Source organism: Anopheles funestus, chromosome 3RL (genome assembly GCF_943734845.2).
Source record: "Anopheles funestus chromosome 3RL, idAnoFuneDA-416_04, whole genome shotgun sequence".
NCBI lineage: Eukaryota > Metazoa > Arthropoda > Insecta > Diptera > Culicidae > Anopheles > Anopheles funestus.
In genome coordinates, this window is record NC_064599.1 from 9,133,400 (window position 1) to 9,155,739 (window position 22,340).

The 22,340-nt window shown below is 44.2% G+C and overlaps 5 protein-coding genes across 5 annotated transcripts; 2 read left to right on the forward strand and 3 right to left on the reverse strand.

Moving 5' to 3' along the window:
• Window positions 1-748: 748 nt before the first annotated feature.
• Window positions 749-13,922, reverse strand: LOC125770705 (tetraspanin-1). The gene is made up of 5 exons (XM_049440642.1): window positions 13,557-13,922; window positions 3,657-3,845; window positions 3,401-3,580; window positions 3,126-3,314; window positions 749-1,306 (listed from the first exon to the last, which is right to left on the reverse strand). The coding sequence occupies exons 1-5, from the start codon at window positions 13,620-13,622 to the stop codon at window positions 1,076-1,078; spliced, it is 855 nt and encodes a 284-aa protein (XP_049296599.1). The 5' UTR covers window positions 13,623-13,922; the 3' UTR covers window positions 749-1,075.
• Window positions 13,923-14,324: 402 nt separating this feature from the next.
• Window positions 14,325-15,925, forward strand: LOC125770683 (mitochondrial ribonuclease P protein 1 homolog). The gene is made up of 3 exons (XM_049440601.1): window positions 14,325-14,805; window positions 14,871-15,089; window positions 15,165-15,925. The coding sequence occupies exons 1-3, from the start codon at window positions 14,477-14,479 to the stop codon at window positions 15,835-15,837; spliced, it is 1,221 nt and encodes a 406-aa protein (XP_049296558.1). The 5' UTR covers window positions 14,325-14,476; the 3' UTR covers window positions 15,838-15,925.
• On the reverse strand, window positions 15,835-20,071 carry LOC125770634 (ATP-dependent RNA helicase DHX8). Its single transcript, XM_049440499.1, has 3 exons — window positions 19,826-20,071; window positions 16,227-19,737; window positions 15,835-16,157 (listed from the first exon to the last, which is right to left on the reverse strand). Exons 1-3 carry the CDS (start codon window positions 19,917-19,919, stop codon window positions 15,935-15,937), a joined length of 3,828 nt encoding a protein of 1,275 aa, XP_049296456.1. The 5' UTR covers window positions 19,920-20,071; the 3' UTR covers window positions 15,835-15,934.
• Window positions 20,072-20,262: 191 nt separating this feature from the next.
• Window positions 20,263-20,927, forward strand: LOC125770738 (ragulator complex protein LAMTOR2 homolog). Its single transcript, XM_049440694.1, has 2 exons — window positions 20,263-20,478; window positions 20,550-20,927. Exons 1-2 carry the CDS (start codon window positions 20,411-20,413, stop codon window positions 20,857-20,859), a joined length of 378 nt encoding a protein of 125 aa, XP_049296651.1. The 5' UTR covers window positions 20,263-20,410; the 3' UTR covers window positions 20,860-20,927.
• LOC125770677 (dynein axonemal assembly factor 3 homolog) lies at window positions 20,916-22,329 on the reverse strand. Its single transcript, XM_049440590.1, has one exon. The coding sequence runs from the start codon at window positions 22,278-22,280 to the stop codon at window positions 20,916-20,918; it is 1,365 nt and encodes a 454-aa protein (XP_049296547.1). The 5' UTR covers window positions 22,281-22,329.
• Between the last annotated feature and the right edge of the window lie 11 nt (window positions 22,330-22,340).

Consider the following 22,340-nt stretch of genomic DNA (forward strand, 5'->3'; position numbering starts at 1 on the left):
ATGGAAACAAAATATCCCACTTGGTTTCACGTACGCAACCACATGCCGCGCGTTGTTGATCAATTTAAAATTTATGCAATTTGTGGAAATGAAATTTCTGTTTCATTTTATTTGCTTCACCTTTATGTTCTGTAACAAATTGTGTGATTGCCTTCCTTTTAAACCCGCTCCCCAAGTTTTTATTGCGATCTTTTTCTTCTAGGCTAAACGATCTTTAAGGACATACCGGCTATATCTGGCGTACTAGACGGATAGTTAGTCTTTGCTACGGGGGACGGTCTGGATTCAATACTCGGTCCTTTCGTATCTATCGTTATTTGATTAACGATTAAAATGTGAAGTTCAGGTGTTTCAGTACACACATCGAAATAATCGATATGATTAGCTACAACTACATTAACTGATTACAACACCATTAATGGTTCAAACTTGTTGGTTTTTCCACGTTGTTATCGTGAACAGAGGACATCATATGCAAAACAAACTCTGCCTGCTCTATGGCCAACATTATAGCAGGTGATTCATCGGAATACTCATGTTATTGTATCAGTGATAACACCATTCAAACAATCGTTCACTGTGACTCAAACAGACCCCTTCTGATGCGTTCTGAAGTATACTTATCAATGAGCAATTGACGCATCACGCACGTAACGCGTTTCGTTCCAGTCAAACCTGCGCGAGTGGGAGTATTTTTTCAATACTATTTCGGATGGTTCAAACGATTATGCTCATAAAACATGCCGGATGAAATGATTCATGTTTAGTTCTATTTTTACAATCTCTACCGTAAGTTATAATTATATATTCGATCGTTGCTTGTGCTCAACCGTTAGTCTAAGATGATTCCCGGAAACGCATCTTAACGGCTAAAGGTCTAAAAAGCGCGGAATTTAAGTACATTTACCCTAACGCCTATGGACGAATGATTAAAAAAAATAAACGAAATGCCATTACTTTGCGTATTTTTGATTCGTTAAAAAGGAGAAGCCACCAACTGTGGGTAGCGATAAAATAACGATTATGGGCACGATTGCCGGTATGCTGGCTGTGGGGCTGATTAGGCGGTGGCAATTCAATGAGAAGACTTCATGACCGGTTGATCCACTCGTGGCACGACGGGTTTCAGTGGTATCGGCGGCTTTGTACTGCTGTGTGGCGTAGGATTGCCGATGGTGGCCGGCGAAAGAGGAGTCAACTCGCGCGTTCGCTTCACTCGCACCGAATGATTGTCCCCGTTCGGTAGCAATATGGTCGGTCTTCGGAGCAGCATCGTCAGCTGGATGACACAGAATATGCCAAGACTCTGGGAACAAGAGAAAAAAAAGAATGTTTGAATCGATAAGACTCTATTGAATGCAAAATTGTATGTAACATTGTGAGGAGTTGTAATTCACGCGTAGAAAGCAATGGTTGAAACATTTCAAACATGCGTGAAATATTTCAAAGCGCAAATGCAAAATTAAACAGTCGAATCGCTGGAAATGTTTATTCTCGCCAGCAGTGCATAGGTATTCTTCTCTTCATCATTTTTTACCGATTATTACCACTCGAAACATTGTAAAAAAAATGTTACAAAAGATACCCCAAGGACCGTGTGATAATGGAGAGTAATGTCGGCATTCATAAGGTTTGTTTATTATTACTATTCTCACACGTTACAAACGCGGAAATTGTTTGTCTTTTTCGTGTGTTTATTAACTGGGTATGAAACATTGCAGCAGGAAGTCCCTGAAGATGCGTGGTGTGTTGCGTACATGTGTGTATTCGGGATATATTTTTACATTTTCCGACCACACGCAACAAAGAATCGCATGAACATCATCATGGGTGGTGGGTGCATGAACACCAATGCAAGCTGGCAGGGAAAACAAGAAGAATAGTAAATACACATGCTGCTGATGCTGCAGACTTCCGTAATATGATCCCGAAGCTGCAGAATTGAAATATGCGTGAAGGGCAAATGCTTTCCGGCTGGAGCCGATCAGTATGACTTCAGACAAAAGGGTATTCTAGTGTAGATAGAATACATTCTCTTATCCTTATCTCAAACAAAAAAACTTACAACATTACCTATATAAATGTGACCGTAGTGTGGTAAGCAACAGTTGAGAAATTCATTGAAGGAACATTAAACGACGTTGGCAAGGTTCCATTATACGATCCTAGAATAAGCGTTGAAAAACCGGCCGTAAGACCATGACCTACATACGGCTGACGTGTGCGGGACGGTCTGACTACAGCATCCAAATTGAGCAGCAACAGGTACACATATACTAGTAGCCTGGCCAGTTATATCATCTCTCGAGGCAGCTGTTGCTGCAAAACAATTAAACAAGAAAAATAAGACAACAGTATCGTACCACAACACAACAATGGTGATATTGTGACCGTCTACCGCCATGTACGCGCAGCACCCTATATCAGTCAAAGTCGTGCGACCATTAAATCAGATCGACGACTAGAACCGGCTGCTGCTACCGGTCATAGCAAACCGCCACCGGTGCAGGAATGAGTGGCATTTGCCATACATTTTCTCGAGACATTCACGCGGTACTGTGCTCGGTGTGGCCTTCCATTTTCCATCCCGTTGTGTGTGGCACTCCCCTTTTTCCACTGACCGTTTTGCTTAAGGTTTGTGGCGTTGACAGACAACGAACGAATGACGTCGCCAACGACGTCTCCCGAGATGTAAACAGAGACACGCAATGTGAGGACGCATTTTATTTTTGACCACAAGAGCGCCAATACACACACGGCATACGGTTGGGGAACTCATGACGAAGATCGTGCAACCCACCCATCACAACCCTCTCTGTCCGTTTTGTTGGTTTTGCCATGGTTTTGTTGAATATAAATAATCTATTTATTATTTTGAAATCATTCCCTTTCACGATACCCAACCCCCAATCCTCGGCTGTATCTCCACGCCGAACACCACAAGATCGCTCTGGATGAGATCCTGCGAGAATGACTAATTTTCTTAATTAGTTACTCCATTTATGCTACAAGATTTATCGTCCCACTTGATCCGCAACAAGTCAGTGTGTGCGCGAGGAAAAGAATTTATGTTAAGATTTAAGAGGACAGCATTCTTTCATCACCACCGTGAGACGCCCACATACCTGTACTAGTGCGGAGGCAACCGCAATCACAGCGACACGAATCATGTTCATCTCGATGCTCTTCACGAACACGTGCATGCAGCCGGTGTTGAAGACTTTCGTGTCGATCGGATCGTAGCACGACCATGGGAAACCCATCTGTTTGTTCTTTTTGTAGTCATGGATTCCATTATAACCGCAGCAACGGAACTACGAGGGGGGATAATTGAGTTAAGATAATACACCGTGTTAAACACCTGCTCCAACAGGATCTCTCTCTCCTGTCGTACACTTACATCTCGCTGCAATCGGTTCCAGATGTGCGTCTGATCGTTGGTGTTGTCTTTTGCCAGAAACTCGCTAAAGCTCGTCTCGATGGCCAGTTCGGCCGGTACGATGAGATGCGCCTTGGTGGCCACTGCCCACCCGCTTACTAAGAATAAAATCACAATGAAGAACACTAAAAATGCACAGAACTGAAAAGAGAAAGAATTGTGTGGTCAACTTCAATTGCAATGACGCTCGTTACACAGGTTGGGGATTTGTTTTTACCAATCCTAAATAACACCGATGCTTCCGGCTCGCTGATGTCCATCCAAGGTAGCAGAGTGCCTGAGATACTACACCAAGCGCGATCAGTACGGCAAACGGTTCCCAGAACTGATTCTTCACGATCGGTGCGTACTGCTTATGGGTCCATAATAGGAATGCTCCGATTACTAGCTGTGCGCCACCACATATCTGGTGAGATGGGTACAAGAAGTTTATATAGACGAGAGTATGTGAAAGGTTACAAGCGGACACAATCTATTGCCAAAATTTCAAGTAATCAAACAGCACACAAAGAGAGATGGACGCACCCTTTTAATGCATCGTGATTCGTTTGATGATCAACATAGTGCAACTGCAGCGTAAAATTAAACCTCGACTAATAATCCCTAATGCACGCTCAAAAGGCATTCAAAACGACTAGATACAATGGGCGAAGTTAATAAATTTGTATATCGGCGTGCGAGAGATGGATCTGTATGTTAGCATAAACAAATGCGTGAAAAGTTTATACACTTCGCCACCATCACACACACACGCGGCCAGTGGAGTAGAGTAAACTAAGATAAACAATCAACTGTCTTAGAAGAAGCACGTTTCCTCGAAACACACGGTTTCTTCATGTAGGAGTTCTACTCTATTGACTTACTTAGAGATTGGCTCTTTTTTTAGCGGCATTTGGTTTCAACCCGTCGAAGATGACGCCGTACACCTATCATCGATGAGCAATAGGTTAGTGTTATATCAAGTAAGTTTGGCTGAAGTACTCTCGAGATGTATAACATTGCATGAAGCAGACCTTTGTCGTTGATGGACAAAGTAATACGCGAATGTTAGATGATCGATTGCGATCTTGATCTGCAAGGGAGCCCACAAATGTTTCCTCTATCTCAAGAGTTCATGTTATTAAGGGATCATATGTAAAAAGACATTCAAGACTCTCAGATAGATAATTTCCATTACAGAATTTCTTATGCTCCTCACATGTTACGATAGTCTAAGTTGACCTTGAGTGTTTCAAACTATAACACCTAACAATTCAACTGTGACTTCTCTATAACTACAACTACTACTAACTAACTATAGCGCTATGAGTTAAGCGAAGTATGGTTGGTTGCTTCCCAAGCCTGATGAGGCGTACCATATGTGATTTGTGAGTAATGGAGAAACAAAATAAAGTATGGAATTTTCTACATCATTAGCTTCCCACCATCGGTCTTGTCTTGTTGAAGCGTATTGGAATAGTAAATATTTACCAGGTCGTGCAAACATTGAGCCGTTCCAAGTTTACTGACAGCCTCATGGAAATATACGTTAATCTCCAAAATCTGAAACAATTTAGAACAAGTCCATCTGAAGCGATTTGTTTACAAATCAGAACTTTCCAAGCTTCGAATCAAATGTTAAGTGCTGATAAACACACACTTTAGCCGTAGGTTCTGTGACGTTCTCGAATTCTTCTCATGCAGTCACTCACTTCAACCATTTTCACACCACAAGCAGAACTTATGCATGTAATAAAAAAAACTGCCAAAATGGGTGTCACACGATCATCGGTTGTTCCTCTCAAAAACGAAACATCATTCCTCAGTCACATCACGTTCAACGGGCATGGTCACATTCACCAAAGTGGTGCGGCCGACTACGAATAATGGTAAAAAGTTTACTGTTTTAGTCTTTGCTTTCCGGCTTGTTTGTTGGCCGTGTGTTCATAGTTTGTGGCAGCACCGGCACCGGAGTGTAACATAATCCAAACAAAAGCATATTCAAAACCCATTCAGAGCATGTACACTTTGTTGTGTTGGGCTTGCGCGAGTAGAACGAAAACTAACGGAACGATTATTCGAAACTAGCGGCCGATTATGAACTTCTTTCGTTGGTGGCGAAGCTGGGCCATGCATTATGCATATTCTTGACGATGGTGGCCACGGATTGGTGTCACCACAGTGTCACCAATCATAATCGAGATGGTGACGAAGCTGTGTTGAAGATGGCAATTTTTTACAGCCACTTTTATGGTACAAAAATCCTAACCCCAACGCACTGTTTACATCGGTCATACGATGTTATACGATTTCCATAACAATTATGGTCCAACAATCATCGGGTGAAAGATGCCGTTCTGCCTTTGAAGCATTACCAAATGATCTGCTATGTGATAGAATTTACAAACATTGCAATAATAATGCCAGCATTAAAGTCTTCCCGCATCCGAACCACGCCATAACCTGCGCCAAGTGTTGTGCGGCACGAACTGGCACTTATTAGCGGCATGGGGGTAATTTACAATTCCGCATAATAAAATGAAGTTTTGCTTTCAAGATCGATAACTGCGGGATTGGTCATGGTTTCGGTGGTTAGAAAAAGATGTAAAGAATTTAATTCGCTTTGTTTTGCAAACTTTTGTTGAACCATTGGTTAGAAAACAGGCCACCATTTGGACTGGAACTGTTGTGCAAATATATACAGAACTCGTCATTCATCTTGCTCAATCGTTCCGTTCCGTTAACAGCAGCTTCAAAGCGGCAATCAGTTACTAATTTGACGTTTTTATTTTCCAACATACGTGCCATTACTAACTTCTGCGTGCATCAGCACCAACGGTAGCAAGAACCACCAGAATTTGACATAATTATGTTGGAAAATTTATTGGAGCACCGCGACGTGCCAGCAACAGTGGCCGTTTGCTGGGACCATTAGTGGATGTCCGCCTATTCGCATAGCTATTTCACGTGCTACGTTCGATTGAGTTGAGATACAAAAATATCATTCAACAGCATCCGAGACCGATCCGATTCTACTTGCCAGGCACCATCATCTTGGCGCAGATAGAACGATCTGAATGAATGTGGAACTAACAGCTTCACTGGCGAAAAAGAGCTAGCGAGATGATTTTAAGCAAATGAAGTGTGACTACAAATCATCTTTTTTATGAAAAACAGATACAACCACACACACAAACAGAGATCTCCCCCGGTTTGGTTCTGGGAAGCCCGTTCGGCTGATGAAGCCAAGCCAAGTTGAGAAAGATGAGATGGCCGTCGTACGGATTCGATTCTGCGCCAAAAAGGATGATGTGTGTAGACATTTTACAACGTGTATAACGTTCCGCAATGTCCACTTCAGTACCGCTACGCTAGTTGCCTCCTGAATCAAGTAAAAGAGAGGATCGTTTAGTAAAATTTTCCAGTAACTTACAAAAATACGGTCCAAAACATATTGATAGATTATGATTTTACTGTTGCGGTGTAGTAAAGCCGATTCAAACCCATCTCAAGCACATAAAACCGTCAGAACACGTCAGCGTGGATTGAAGTGATCAGTTACAGATGCGCGTTCAGCCATAAAAGATTAATGTAACGCACGCATTAGTATGTCGCATCAAAGATAGAGAGATTTAGAACGAGCGGTTCGCTGCCCTTCATAAGAAAGCTGTTTCCTAACCTGTATTAGTGTCACTTCTCTTAGCCAATTTTAGTGGTCGAAACACAAAAAAGAACAGCATCATCAGTACGCTGTTAATTACGAAGACCCTTCTAAAAATGTGAAACTGCAACCATGGTTTGTGAATGCAGTTCAAAGTCTGCACTGATTGCCACACCCATTAGCACTCGTCTGTCTGCGTTTTCCCGTTTTTTCTTTTTGCATTTTCTCATCTACTTTTCGTGTCTTGGGAAGGTGATGAGCTTGCTTGTTGCAGCACCCATTGCCCGTGTATGGAGACTCACCGTTCTAAACATAGACACCCTTCCATCAGCTGGCCAACGTCTTTAGAATGGAGGGAAAACCCCTTGACTCGAACGAACTTCGACTGGATGTGAATTACCGACAACCGAGTGAACCCCGAAAGTACGCAACTCCTATCGAAAGGTACCTCAGCTAGTAGTTCTCCATTTTTGGGGTTGTAGGAAGGGCTACTACACCCGACCAAACAACGGAGACGGTTGTGTAGGAGAAATGCACGGTTGAATGATCTTCGTTTGCTCCGAAGGGCCCGTGTGTGTGTGTGCCATTCTCGTCTCCATGTTTCCCAAGGCGAAAACCGCACCCGCTCGTGAAGGTTTGTTTATTTATACTTTGCCCCGATAGAGCAGAAGTTGGAGTGTATTCCCGTAGTCATTCGATCGAATTCTTGAACCTCCCATGCTTGAACATCTCCAGATGCAGAAGTGGATGTGCTCCTACCACTCGCCAACGATCGGCTACCATGATCGTCAAAACAAAACACAAGATCTGCTGATCGTCAGAGACGGCAAAACGAGAAGAAAAGTTAGTTTGTTTGTGCTTTTCCGATCGGGGGAAAACTGCAACATTATTGCCGTTTAATTTGCTTGTTCGACAGCGTGTTTGACGCGCAAGGCAACGCAACAAAACACACAAAGCAGCAGCATTGGTGCGGCCGTTCCAATATCCGATGTCTTCGGCATGCCTGTGACGGATCAAACAAAAAACAACACATCATCAACATCGCTAATTTGCACTATTCTTAATGATATATATACACCTACACACACGTACATAAAAGAGCACAGGAAAAACATGTTCCAAATTGTTGGGCAGTGGTGTGAAAATATGAGAAACGACCCAATGGACCATAAATAGCGGAAGTAAAAGGGGATGTGCTTTGAAGTAAGCGATCAAACGTGGTGATCCACAACACACAGAGATACGGGTTTTATTGCCAACCGTAAAAAAAAACGCTTTTAAAAGGACCCAACCAAATCGTTTGATCCAGTAAGAAGTAAGAGTTGTTTAACGTTAATTATCATCTTCACGATAACTGACTTTCCAAACAATACGATTGTGGTGTTACTGCTGGCTACTGATCGGAATCGTTTGATCAAGTTGCCATATTGTTTGGATCGATAAAGAACTGATTGGGAAGTTTAAAAGGAATGCTAATGCGTGCAAATTAGACAACAAACTGTTAGTATTGCTTTGTTTAAATGCGTTCTTTCCTGCTTTTAGGCAATTCTCTATTCATTCGCAATTGCAGCTTTAATCACCAAGGGAAAATGCAACTATCCTTTCTGGAGCGAAAACGCAATTTTATGAATAAAATTTTAACCTTCTACGCATCAGTCTCTTCCCGCGTCCCGTGTCGATTATTTCATCCCTAACAAGGGGAATGATAGTCCTGTCCTGTTTCTTCGTTCTATTCAGTACTGAGAATCAATTCATTCGAAGGGACCGCGTCACGATGTATTACATCTCTTCCCGTACGGAACCGAAGAAACCGGGGCGATTTATTCACCAACTGCGCAAAACTACGGCTTCCTTCCTCCTTGTGCATCATTTGTCGGTATTGCGTATTTAATCACCGATTTTCCGTACGCATTTGTTTCACACGTGGTTTGAACGTGTTCCTAAAAGTTCAACGAAAATTGTAGAAAATATTAGAAAAAGCAATTTGCCTGTGTTTGTGTAGAATATTACGTAGAACCTCGACGATGACTTAACTGTTCCGAACGAAAACAGATGAGATGTAAAGGAATTCCCCGAACGGTTGTGGATGTCTTCAAATTTCGAGAACATTAGCAAAAACACAGTTGTTCATGTTTGCCACATATGTTGCTAATAAAAACAGCGCCCGGAAGCATCCTTGTGCTCGGTCAATCGCGTACCCATTTAAATGGTACAATTCATAAATTTCTAACCGCAGGCAGACGACTTTACATATCACTTTCCTTTCTTTCGCTTCTTGCGCGCCATGCGAAGAAACTTCTACACATGGTCAAGAAGCAAAGCAAGAACCATGTAGAACATGTAGTACGAGTAATCCTACTAAATGCTTTCTTCTGCAGGATTAAAGTAATTGCCTTTTGCTTGGTCGCTTGTAAACCACTAGGTACTAGCCTTCTCTCTGACTGACCCACACACACACACACACACACACACACACACAATTGACTGTGGACAATCGAAATGAGCATAGATAATGCAACGCACACAGAGTGATCACAATTTGGACCAAATCCAAGCGAAGCCCCATCCCGGCACACTAAAACACAGAGGATCTTCATAATCCACCATCAACATGGAACTCCCGGGCTGGACATACGAGTGGTGAATGTGGGGGGATAATGGAATGATTTTTTTTATTGTTCAAACATGTTAAGAATTATTACAACAGCTCTGGTATTGGTTTGAAAAATGTACCAAAACAGCTTAACTGAATTAAACGACTCCAACATTTCACCAGTGTCCATAGAAGTGCGCTCGGAAGTTTTTGGGAATCAATTGGGGCGGAAAAATCCCCGAAAACAAAAGACAACAAAATGTAAACCAACCAAAGCACGGGTATAAGGATTAACTCCGGGTCACGGATAATCCTTGCTGACAATTCTTCGGATTTTTGTACAATGCTGCTATGAGAAAAGAAGGGATGTACTATGGCTTCGCAAGTTAGCAAAGCGTGAGATATGTGTGGCACGAACTCATTAGGCGTGGATGGACGATTCTAGTGCTCGTTTAATGTGTGCGCTTGGTCCGGGACTGGACAACTTCGTTACCATTGTTTTTCCATGGTCGGGAAAGGAAATAAGCATCCCTCCCCCCCGGGGTGACATGGGGAGCTATAATTACAAGTGTGGCGCAATACCCTCGAGACGGCGTTGTCTCGCCAAAACCGCAGAAAAGATAATGATGTCTTCTTGTGCCACCAGAGAGATGTACACAGCACAATAATAGACAGCGATAGCGACGATAATGAAGTGGCCCCAACCTCGTTCTGTTGACATCGTCAGATATTCAAGGGTGTTTTAGTGTATTACTATGTTTTCTTTCCTTTCCACCTCAGTCAACAATTGGTCATGGCTGGAAATATGGTGGAAGATAAAAAAAACAAACGTTGAACGTTCCTTCTTTTTGTGTAAAATGGACCAACCTAAAATGCGCCCTCACACATCGATGTTGGGGGCTGATGTTTAGCACCCCTTGCGTGTGTTTGCTTTAGAACACCGGTTCTTTTGGGGTAGGTTTTGTTTTCGGTACTTTTTACGAAACCCCGTGTGCTAGGGACAATCACCAAAATGCCTCTTCAATGTGTCAGCGCAAACCTCCTCCGGTAGAAATGAATCGCGCGACGCTGGGAAGCGATATATGATTGTTCAGCATGTTCCAACCCCTCGATGGATGGTTTTACGGTTCTGGCCACTTTATATCTGCTTTCGTGCCAAAAAGGAAACGCAACCGTGTATTGCATGCGCCCTCCACACAGTCAGCCATCGTCGTGTTGGGTGACTTCTGTCTTGTGTTTCCGGTGTAATGTACTCTCGCTCTCTCTCCACCGTACTTCCAGGAGGGTGTGCAAGATTTCGCTTCCCAAAATTCGTTATTTATGTCCGTAATCATGGGGCCCGAAGTTTTATTTACATTCCGCGTCGAATGATGGTAAACGAAATTGAATTTTTGAAATTATTGAATGGTAGACCACATCTGGTGACGGCCCGATTTGGCTGTTGAAACCTTGATTGTTTGGTATTTTGTTTATAACACCCAACATTACCCCCCATTGGGGGTGCAAAAGTCATCGGATACCTTTCCGGGGTTGACTCCTTTACTGTGGGGAAGAAAGAATCGAAAGTCGGAAGGGAAAGATGGATAGGTTTAAAATAGATCCTGGGTGCTTAATCATCCTTTCCATGCCGTGTCCGCACGGGCTGTGTTTTGATGATGAATAATCACATTTTACACAATGGTGAAACTTATCCTTTTCAGGCTGTAAACATGATGATCTGTTTTAGCTCCAATTCTAGCGGGATTTAGATGAGTTTTCCGGTCACCAACGGCCATCATCATCACACGCGACACAAACGAACAAAGCGTTGCCCGCTGATGCGTAACCGGTGTGGAGTTTTGTTTTTCTTTGTGTGTGTGTTTGACCAGAGGAGGCGGCTTTTCTGCTTAATATGGCTAACAAAAGTCAATAGAGGTCTTTATTTTGAAAATGCTTTCCGGCTACGAAACGCCTGCAGATAGTGGTAGAAAGTAGCCAGCCTTTTAGCTTGGTGACATTTCAGGCTGGCCTCGATATAGCGTGTGCCGCCTGCCCTGTTGATGGATGTGCGTGATAGCCTAATCTGGTGCGTTCCTTTTGCCATAGGCATGCGGCAACAGCGGGACAGGTAAGAAAAACTATCGCACCCATACAATCGTAGCAGGCGTGATGCACGTGTCCACAACCACAACAAAGCGCTCCACTAGCGCAAGGCACATACGACGCATCAGTTTTAAAAGACTCTTGTAACCACGTTAAGGTGTTGCTATAGATTACTATTGTTTGTCAGTAGACTCCAATTAACTAAGTTTCTAATATAATTTCTGTGCAGGTGTTTCCCGATCGTTGAAAATGGGGGTTTTCTCCTGAACGGAAAATCGCTCTCTTTCGCTCCCAGCTGCTTTTAACAGGGCAAACATTTTCTTACCTGCTTTTACCAGAGCATTTATTATGTCTGTTTTATGTTAGTTACCCCTCTGTGTAAATTGCTACCCTGATCACCACACCACCACCGACTAGAGATGAGAATAACGACTCTTTTCAGTGAGTCAACTCAGAGTGAATGAGTCGGTATAAGGAGTCAGCTCGTTTATCGACTCATTTCGGAGTCATAAAAAACCCGGTTCGGTCATTTTACTCACTCATGAGTGTAAGCATGTAGCCGTGGTGAGTCGAGTTGCTAAAAGAGTAAATACGTGAGTTGAAACGAAAATGAGTTGAAACAAAAATGAGTTGAAACGAAATGAGTTGAAACAAAAATGAGTTGAAACAAAAATGAGTGGAAACGAAAATGAATTGAAACCAACTGTTTGATATACATGAGTTGAAACGGAAAACATGTGTACCATACCCAAACTAGCCAAATGAATATACTCATGAGTGAGTAGGATAATAAATATCCGAATAAGTATCCCGTTTCATGTCAATGCCGATCAGTCTAGCCCGCTTGTTCGCTTATGCATGTTTGATAGTTAGGCAGAGCGAGAAGTATATTAATTTGGCTAGTTTGGGTATTGTACACATGTATTGCGTTTCAACTCATGTGTATCAAACGTTTCGTTTCAACTCGTTTTTGTTTCAACTCGTTTTCGTTTCAACTCATTTTTGTTTCAACTCATTTTTGTTTCAACTCATTTTTGTTTCAACTCATTTTCGTTTCAACTCATTTTTGTTTCAACTCATTTTTGTTTCAACTCATTTTCGTTTCAACTCACGTATTTACTCTTTTAGCAACTCGACTCACCACGGCTACATGTTTACACTCATGAGTGAGTAAGTGAAAAAAGAGCCGCTAAAACTCATCGTGATGAGTGAACGAAACTCGTTCACTACAACGTTTCAACTCACTATCTCACTCTTACTCACTTTGCACATCTCTACCACCGACAGACCGATGCGATACAGTCCGATTCCGGTTTTGAGGGTGCATATTTGAACGTGCGTATGTGTGTGCGCGCGCGCGCGTGTGTCAATACAGGTTTAAGACCCCTGCACACCATTTAGGGTGGAAAGGGACAACTTTAACAGCGATCACGTAAATCGATGCATTTTGCGAGATTTTTTTTCGCTTTCAAGAAATTTGTACCGAGCAGCACCATTACGTTAACCAGTTAACACACATTAATCACTTCCAAGCGAAGGTATGCCCTTCACAACACAACGCGACACCAATCAGCATCAGCATGCCCTTTATTCTCATCTCAGGTAGCATGACTTTGCATACGATCAGCTACGATTTCTTCGTAGCGTCAAGCGGATCACCATTTCGTAGATCGTCTCTCGAAAAGGAAACGAAACCCCAGCGTAGAACTGATTTGAATTTTGAAAAACGAACACACGATTTCCCATCTCTCTAGAATGCTAATCTGTTTGCGCGGAAAATTGCGTTGCGGAAACACACTCACCGATATTAAAATCACATACGCGTACACTAAATACTTGAAACACTTGATGCGAGCGGAAAGACGCATTTTATGGCTTGCTTCGATTGGCTGGAAAAACACATTCAATCACTCCGATGCACGGTTCAGGTGGGATGCTGCACTGGGTTGGTACCGTGGTTCGAACCTCAAACGCATGATTAAATCTCAGATCATTATTGGGTTCGCCTGGACGGCGTTTCGCACAACGAACAACCGATACAGCACAAATAATTGCACAACCTTTCCGCTGTTCGTTGCAACAGTGATTCCGCGAGATTGACGCTGCGAGCAAGGCACACAATAGTGAGCGCGTGGAAAACGACGAACCGATTTCTTGGAATAACGGTGTGGAAAGTAAACGTTAGCACTTTTGGTTTGTGCTGTGCCGCACTATGGGCGATGGTTGTGCATTCGGTGTGTAAATATGAAACAACATTACTAACTCGAGCGTAGCATTGTTTTCAATTCGTGTTTATGTGAGAAGATTTTCTTACTTTTAGTGAATGAAACAATAATTTTACAATGTTTTAATACAGAAAACATACCTAGTTTTATTACTTGCTCATTTTAAAGCAGGAAGTCAAGTTAGATCGTGTCCTCACTATCGAACTTTTGTAAAATTGTATTTGCTTTTTATTGTTAAAATTCTTCTTTTCCATGTCGTGCAATAGAATACTATAGAATCGAAAAATATAACTAATTGTTGATAATTATCTGTATCCATAAATATCCTCAAAAAATTAAACTCATTTCACTGGCTCAATGGAGTGCCCATCTCTTTCTGTACTTTTTGACAATCCGTGTAATATGTAAACAAATAAACAAGGCTCAAACTGTCATTGAACGCGTGCGGCAGTTTTATTTGATTGTTTACAAATTACTGAATAAAATTGTAGTACAAAATGTTACGTAGCTTTCTCATAACGACTAGAATATTTGCAAAATCAACCTTTTCGATAGCTGCTGGCTCGATTGGTGTGAGACATCATAGGCTAACGGGAACATTATGGAAACAGTACACAAATCTTCCGCACAGTCAAGAGCTACCGGAACAAAAGACCGATGGTAAAGGAACGGTAAAGTCTAGCACCACACCTACGATCGATTTGGAAAAGCGAAGAAAAGTCCTCGAGCTAGAAATAGAGGTGATGCGCCAGGAAGGTAGAAAGGTACCATCGGTTTCAACAATCAAACCAGACCAATGGGAACATCTCTTGAATTTATCATCCCGGTAAAGAACGAGCACGGAACAATGTGAATTATAGCGTTTCACTAACGGGATTGTATAACTTCCAGAAATCAACGGCGTCATTACTATCTATACCTGTGGAACGTTGAGATGGTTCGTTTGGGACAGAAAATTAAGAAAGAACGCAAACAGGAAGAGGTAGCCAAACGACGCGAGGAACTTTTGAAGGCGAATGCGGAAAATGATCACATTGTTTACGGGCTCTTTCACAACTCCATGTTCCTGCGGATATACGATTCGACAATGGATCACTTTCATAATAACCGGTACGGTTCCAGCTTAACGCGCCCGTAATATGAAGCAGCTTCATGGGTGTAATAATCTGTCCCTGACCTTTTCAGGCTCGTTCAAGCGATGCAGTTTGGCGTCAATCTCGTGATCGATTGTTCGTACGATGATTACATGAACGATAAGGAAATGCGTAACACGGCGAAGCAGCTGATGCTGTGCTTTGCACTAAATCGTACCCACGCGGAACCATTCAACATTCACCATTGCAATGCCAACTTTGACAAAACGACGATGAAACAGCTCGAAAAGCATCTAGTGCAACTGCGCCAACCAGAATTCCCGTTTAACATTACCGAACGTAGCTACATGGATCTGTTTCCCAAGGAACGGCTCGTCTACCTGACGCCCCATTGCAAGACCGATCTCACAGAGTTCAATCCCGACGATGTCTACATTATCGGTGCGATGGTAGATAAATCTTCGCAGGAACCCGTTTCTCTAGGAAAGGCAAAGAAACTAGGCCTTCGAATGGCACGACTCCCGCTGGACAATTATTTTCAATTTAAAAGCGGAAAATCACTTACGATCGATCAAATGTTAGCGATCATGCTGGAGCTGAAGACAAGTAATGATTTCGGAAAAGCGTTCCAGTTCGTACCACGCCGGAAGGTAACAACGTATGATGAAACTGCAGCCAAAGAGCAGGAAATGCGTGAGGCAGCTAAATTCAAGTTTAGCTTCCAACGAACCAACGATAAAAAGAACAGTAGAAAACCACGGTAGGATGTGACACTGTATTGCTATGTAAGATTAAAGTTAGTCTAACATGCCGGATGTAGCAGGAGAGTAGTCCCGGTCAATTATGTCGTCAGTTGTCTGTTTAATTTCTACGCCTTCTCGTTCTGCTGATACGCCACGCGTTCGGTTCCTCGTACTTGTTGTACAACGGTTCTAGCCGTTGGTTCTTCTTGAATTTGCTCAGCTTCGTTGGGTCGGAGAATCGGAAGAATGCAGGCGCGAACTCTACCAACCATTTTGGATCGATTGTGGTAACTTCGCGCATATACTCCTTCGTAGTCTGGACGAGCTCGTGGTAAACCACCCTAAAAGAGAAATCAATTTCAAATAATTAGTAAACGAAAATAGGACCACAATTCGTTGCAAGTTCTTACCATTCCGGCTGACGATTGAATAGCGCACTCGATGGATGAATGTAAACGACCTGCGAGTCGACCAACGTTCGATAACCCTCCTGTGGATCTTTCTTCGCCGCATTTCGGAAGAAACCGGAACAGATCGCTTTCTGTACGCGTACCGTATTCTTGCCGGCCGAAACTACGTCCAGCTTGTGCCGATCCATAATGCCGAGCAGTTGCTTCCGCACGTCCTGGGCACGCTTTAGCGTACGAATTTGTACGAAATTTTCATAACACCATGCGTTCGAAAACTTATTGTTCTTCCAACTGTTATAAACTGCCAGCAGCGTCAAGTGGTCCCCTTCGATCTGGTTGAACTTTGCTTTCTTCTGGTCCGCCAGTGCCTGCTTGTCTTTCGGCCGGTAGAACACGTTCTGCACGGAGAGCATGGAAACGATCGTAAGCACCTCGTCCGAACACTGCAACGCTACGGACATGATGAGCAGCTTGGAAAGGTTCGGTTCGAGCGGAAATTCGGCCATCCTTCGACCGAGCCGCGTCAGAAGACCCTCGTTATCGAGCGCAGACAGCGAGTGCAGCTGTTCCAGTGCCATCACAAGCGACTCGACCGGCGGTGCGTCCATGAAGTCGAAATGCAGCAAATCATTGATGCCCATCGTTTTCAGCTGAAGCACCGTGGTTGCAAGATTTGTCCGCTGAATCTCTGGTACTGGCGTGGGCAACATTTCGTCCCGGTACGCCCGTTCCGTGTAGAGCCGATAAGCTTTGCCCGGTCCTGTGCGTCCAGCACGACCCGCACGCTGTTTGGCGGCAGCTTGTGAAATGGGAGTGACCACAAGCGAATCCATACCCGTCTTGGAGTTGTACACCTTTTGTTTGACGAAACCGGGATCCACCACGTAGTAGATGCCATCGATTGTGAGTGACGTTTCGGCGATATTGGTTGCGATCACTACCTTACGACTACCGGGCGGCGCTGGATCGAAGATGCGTGTTTGCATTTCCGACGGCAGGGCGGAATATACGGGCAGTATAATCAGCTCCGGGACATCCGGGCCAAGAGATTTCATGCGTTCGTACAGAATTTCGCAGGCCGTGTCAATTTCCTCCTGACCGGTGAGAAACAGCAACACATCCCCGGGTGGTTCGCGCAGATGTATCTGCATTACGGTGATGAGCGATGCATCCAGGTAATCCGTTTCCGGTTCCTTCGTGTAGAGAATCTCCACCGGGAACGTACGTCCGGGGATGGTGAAAATGGGTGCTTCGAAGAAATACTGCGAAAACTTCACCGCATCGAGAGTGGCGGACGTTACGATCAGTTTCAGTTCCGGTCGCTTCTGGACGGCTTGCTTTAGCAACCCGAACAACACGTCCGTATGAATCGTACGCTCGTGAGCTTCGTCCAGCATAATGACCGAGTACGATTTCAGGTCAAAGTCTACCAAACACTCACGCAGCAACATGCCGTCCGTCATGTACTTGATCACCGTTTCCTGGCTTGTGCAGTCCTCGAAACGGATCGTGTAGCCAACTTCCTGCCCTAACCGGCAACCGTACTCCTCCGCAACACGCTTCGCTACCGACATGGCCGCGACACGACGCGGCTGCGTACAGCCGATCTTTCCTCGCGCAATAAAACCACTCTCCGCTAGGTATTGTGTGATTTGGGTCGTTTTGCCTGACCCAGTTTCACCGATTACGATCAAGATTTGATTGTCCGTTACGGCTTTGATGAGATCGTCGCGCAACTTGTAGATCGGCAGCGATTGTCGCTGCTCCACCAGACTCATATCGGTTTTGCGCCCGAACGAGCTTTTCTTACCGCCGATGATGGCCTTCTTCCATTCCGGTACGTCTTGAGTGGACATTCCGACGCCGCGCGTGTTAGACGCCATTGTGCGCTCATCATCCTCATCTGGCAGCGGATCAATCCAATTTTTGTTCATGTTCGTCGGTACTGCGTCCATTTCTTGTTCACGCTGGAGCATCTTCTGCTCACGCCGTTCTTTCGCCAATGCCGTCTGCATCATGGCCGCTTGTGCGAGCGAACCATCGGGATTCTTCACTATTCGAACGGGGGACAGATCGTGCAGAGCGCGTCCATGTCCCTGCAGAAAGGGTGGTTCGTCCTCCACGATTTCGATCTCAATGTCTGCTTCGCTGTCCTCATCCTTCGGTAGCAGACCCGTCTCTTCGTCAAAGTCCGGCATCTCGGACCGATCAATCACACCCGACGAGATCATCTGTTTGATTTCCCATCGTTCGGGCGATGAAATACGAGTGACCTTTTTGCGTGACGTTTCCTCCACCGGTTCGAGGGTGCCTTCTTGAAGGTTAAGCATTGATGGAACGGTCATCGGACGATCGGGATTGCGACCGGCAACCTCTGAATCGGCAGCCTCTTTCAGATGTGCGTGTGACAGTGGATTTAAATCTCGTCCGCTCGATTGATCCACCTCCTTCATGCTGAGAGAAATTTTGTTCCCCGCCAGGGACATCACTTTCACCTTCACTTCATCGCCACGATTGACAACATCCGTAACCAGGTTCACCCTGCCTTCGGTAGACAGTTGCGAAATGTGCACCAATCCTTCCTTTTTGCGTCGAAATCCGCCTAGTTGCACGAAGCATCCGAAAGCCACTATATTCACGACCCGGCCGTCATAAATGTTGCCCGGTTCTGGTTCTTCCGGCATGGGAGGAGTGCGTTTTCTTCTTTCCACCACTGCTACCTCTCGCGAATTGCTCCGATTGCGATGGCGGACCTTGTCCCGCGAATGACTTCTCGTACGACTTCTTCTCGCACGACGATCCCGTTCCCTGTCACGGTCCCTTTCACGACCACCACGTTCCCGGTCACGATTTCTGTCACGGTCGTGACGTTCGCGGCTCCTCGATCGGCTTCTGCGTCTTCGTTCCTTCGATCTGCTTCTTCTGCGTCGATCTCGTGATCTGCTACGATCCCTTCGTTTTTCTCTAGACCTGCTGCGATCTTTCCTTCGTTCCCGTGACTGACTACGCCGGTCACGGCGCTTAATTTCCTTTTCCTCTTCACCCGTTTTGGACGGTGCAAGATTTTCCAACTCAGCTAACATGTTATCCACTTCGAGCTGTTCGCGGGATTTTCCTTCTTCCTTACTCGCCTTAGATGGAGCCATTTGTTCTAGCTCCGAGAACATATCATCCACCACATCGCTGCCGAAAGGTTTTTTGTCTTCTTTGCGATCTTTCATGTTTTCCTGCTTCTTATCGGGTTTCGAATAATCTTCTTCCTCTTCTGACGAGTACGCTTTCTTGTTGTTCGGTATTGCCAAGCCGGGAAATTTGAACGCCAGATTCTTTCCATCGTTAGCCTCGTCCTCGAACGTGGATAAACCTTGCTTTCCAGCTGGTTTCATGAGCTGTATAATACGCAGCAAGTTTGTTGTGAATGAGTCTGAAAATTCGGCACCATTTTCAACCAACACGCGCTTGAATGATTCGATGGTGGGATTTTTGTGTGCAAGGTCGATAATAAACTCGGCTGTAAATGAAAAGAAAAGGTAATAATTTACATCAATTGTGTATCAACAAAAGTTACACCAAACATTCGAACACAACAAACTCCTTACCCAAATCTTTATCGTTCAAACCGAGATGGTTTTCCAATTCCGTGCAAATCTTTGATACCAGCGACAGGTGCTCCAACTGCTCCAGTTCATTCATTTTGGTAGATGATTAATATAAGCGTAAACCTGTTTTTACACAACTTTTGTACACTTTTGGCTACAAGCCATCAAGTAAAAATACAAATTGAAGTGAGTTGAATGTTTTGACAGCATCTTAATGTTAACCCTCAATAGTACAGCGGGAAATGCGTAAGGTGCTGTCAAAAACTTTATTTAAAAAAGAAATAAACCTTTTTGGTGAACTAACACCACGTATTTTATAATTATTTCTACAAAACAGAATAAAAGCCATAAAATAAAAATAATTTTAGTAAAAATAGCTTTTTCTTGCGTCACATGAGGATGGCCCACGCCGGTTTGTTTTGATATGAAACATAAACAACAACACCCGGGGTGTTAATCATTTTTTCCACTCTTCCCCTTTCATACGTTCAAAGTCGTTTCATCGATCGTGATAGCAGATCAAGTTTCTTGTGATTTTTCCCATTTTCTATTCCTATCGGAAAGCCTTATCATCTGTGTAGCACAATGCTTCAGCCAAAAGTGTTAACATCGGTTCTAAGCCAAGCCAATACGGGAGGAGTAGAAAACACGATGTAATTCAGAAGGGACCATTTGCATACTGCTGGTACGGTGATATACAATTTTTTTTTGCATGTCTCCGCAGATTACTCACACACGAAGGAGCATTATTGGCATTTTCCGGATTTGGTGACCGCGATGCAACGGTAACGGCGGCGATAGCGAGCAATATATGGTCGGTGTACGAAAAGAATGGCCGAAACGCGTTTCGGGAAGATCGACTTCAATATGTGTTTCTTCAGTGTGAGAATGGTAATGTCGTCATCACGCAGGTTGCCAACCTGCTGCTCTGTCTGTACGCCCGGGACAACGTAGGACTTGGTATACTGAAGGAGAAAGCACAAGCCCTTGCAACATATCTGGAGGGTCCACTAAAAGAGATCGCCACATCGTAGTGAACAGAATGGACGAGATATTGTTATTCATATTTATTAGTGCTTAATACATTGGTTCATTTATTGGAGATTTGCTTGTAAAAAAGTACGGAATGTGTTTTGTTGATTGAAAAGTTTGTTGCCGCTGCAAGGGACTCTTTTTGCGCATAAGCTTTAATCTTTGCGGTATGCTCTTTTATCTCTTCCTTGCTGAAGACGGTTAGCTGACGTGTTTCAAAGCACAGCAGACAGTCACTCTTCCAAGTCTTGTTGAAACCGTCCTTCAACAAATCAAAGTAATTGCTAGCCACAAATACCACGTCAAATTTCGCCGCAAATCGATCCAGCTCGTGTATCCGCAACACGTCCTCAACGGAGAGGAAGTGAACAGTTAAATTTTCGCACCGTAAAAGAGGTTTATTGAAGTGCACGGTTTCTAGCGGTTCTGTGCGGGCATCATGCTTGTTAAGGTTTTTTCCCGTATCCAGCTGATGTGATCCATACTGGTGAATGTCCTTCGGATCGAAACAATATGGCTGGCGTTCCTGTATTTCGTACATTATTTGTAGCACATTCCTTTCCGTAATATCGGTCGAGCGGAAATCATTTACTCCATGTTTGGAACGGGTAAGCTTTTCCTCAGCACATTCATGACCAAAGCCAACGTAGGGACCGGTCATATTGTCCCCCACGGATCCTCGGTGAAGAAACCCTTTTCCATTGCGCACCAATCCCACCGTGAACGTTTTGTTCGGATCGCTCTGTTCGTACTCGGGGAATGTGAAGGCAATTCCTGTTTCGCGCCAATGCTTGTACTCTTGGGGACAGATCTGTTTGGCTCCGTTTTCTCGCAGTCGCATCTGCAAATCCCAATCAAACGCACCGTTACGATGGTCGTATCGAACACCTAGCTGCACACGCAGCCTGTCTTCCCAGTAGCGTGCGATATTGAACACATGCTCGGGAGCGTTTGTCCAGAAGCGAAACACATTCTCCAGCTGATCGCGCTCCTTATACCGCAAAGCCTCGTAATTGAAGATCGGCGCTTGTCGTTGTGCGTACTCTTGGTCCGTAATAACGTTTGTTAATTCCTTCGCTTTGCTGCTCAAGTACGCGCTACTGAACGGGCGGATGAGAGTGTTTCCATAGATGTCCATAAAAAGATGCGTTTTTCCTCTCACGGACAGCAACTGAGGATCTTCGAAAGCGATTGCTAGCAGCACCATATGGCGTGCAAGCAATTCAATGCATCCTTCCGCGATATACACGTTCACTTTTAGCTCCGGCTGAAGGAAAAGCTGAGATGCGATCGCCAGAATATGTCGCGGATCACCACTCCCAAAGAGTAAAATGTTCAGACTTTCCGGTAGCAGTCCTTCGGCGGGTATGATTTTCTTATATTCCTGTACGAAATTAAGGGCTTCACAGAATCCCCAAAACATTGTGATTAGGTACGAAATACTGGCAAGAGGGTAATACTGTAGACCTGCTATGATGTCGCA

Excerpts from the sequence above, each read along its gene's own strand:
- LOC125770705 (XM_049440642.1), bottom strand. The coding sequence starts at position 13,622 with ATGCGTCTTTCCGCTCGCATCAAGTGTTTCAAGTATTTAGTGTACGCG. Across the intron at positions 3,846-13,556 it reads CGTATGTGATTTTAATATCG|ATATGTGGTGGCGCACAGCT; the intron begins GTGAGTGTGTTT and ends CCATCTCACCAG. Across the intron at positions 1,307-3,125 it reads TTGCCTCCGCACTAGTACAG|AGTCTTGGCATATTCTGTGT; the intron begins GTATGTGGGCGT and ends TCTTGTTCCCAG.
- LOC125770683 (XM_049440601.1), top strand. The coding sequence starts at position 14,477 with ATGTTACGTAGCTTTCTCATAACGACTAGAATATTTGCAAAATCAACC. Across the intron at positions 14,806-14,870 it reads CTCTTGAATTTATCATCCCG|AAATCAACGGCGTCATTACT; the intron begins GTAAAGAACGAG and ends TATAACTTCCAG. Across the intron at positions 15,090-15,164 it reads GATCACTTTCATAATAACCG|GCTCGTTCAAGCGATGCAGT; the intron begins GTACGGTTCCAG and ends TGACCTTTTCAG.
- LOC125770634 (XM_049440499.1), bottom strand. The coding sequence starts at position 19,919 with ATGAATGAACTGGAGCAGTTGGAGCACCTGTCGCTGGTATCAAAGATT. Across the intron at positions 19,738-19,825 it reads TTTGAACGATAAAGATTTGG|CCGAGTTTATTATCGACCTT; the intron begins GTAAGGAGTTTG and ends TTTCATTTACAG. Across the intron at positions 16,158-16,226 it reads TTCAATCGTCAGCCGGAATG|GGTGGTTTACCACGAGCTCG; the intron begins GTAAGAACTTGC and ends TTTCTCTTTTAG.
- LOC125770738 (XM_049440694.1), top strand. The coding sequence starts at position 20,411 with ATGCTTCAGCCAAAAGTGTTAACATCGGTTCTAAGCCAAGCCAATACG. Across the intron at positions 20,479-20,549 it reads GGAGGAGTAGAAAACACGAT|ATTACTCACACACGAAGGAG; the intron begins GTAATTCAGAAG and ends ATGTCTCCGCAG.
- LOC125770677 (XM_049440590.1), bottom strand. The coding sequence starts at position 22,280 with ATGTTTTGGGGATTCTGTGAAGCCCTTAATTTCGTACAGGAATATAAG.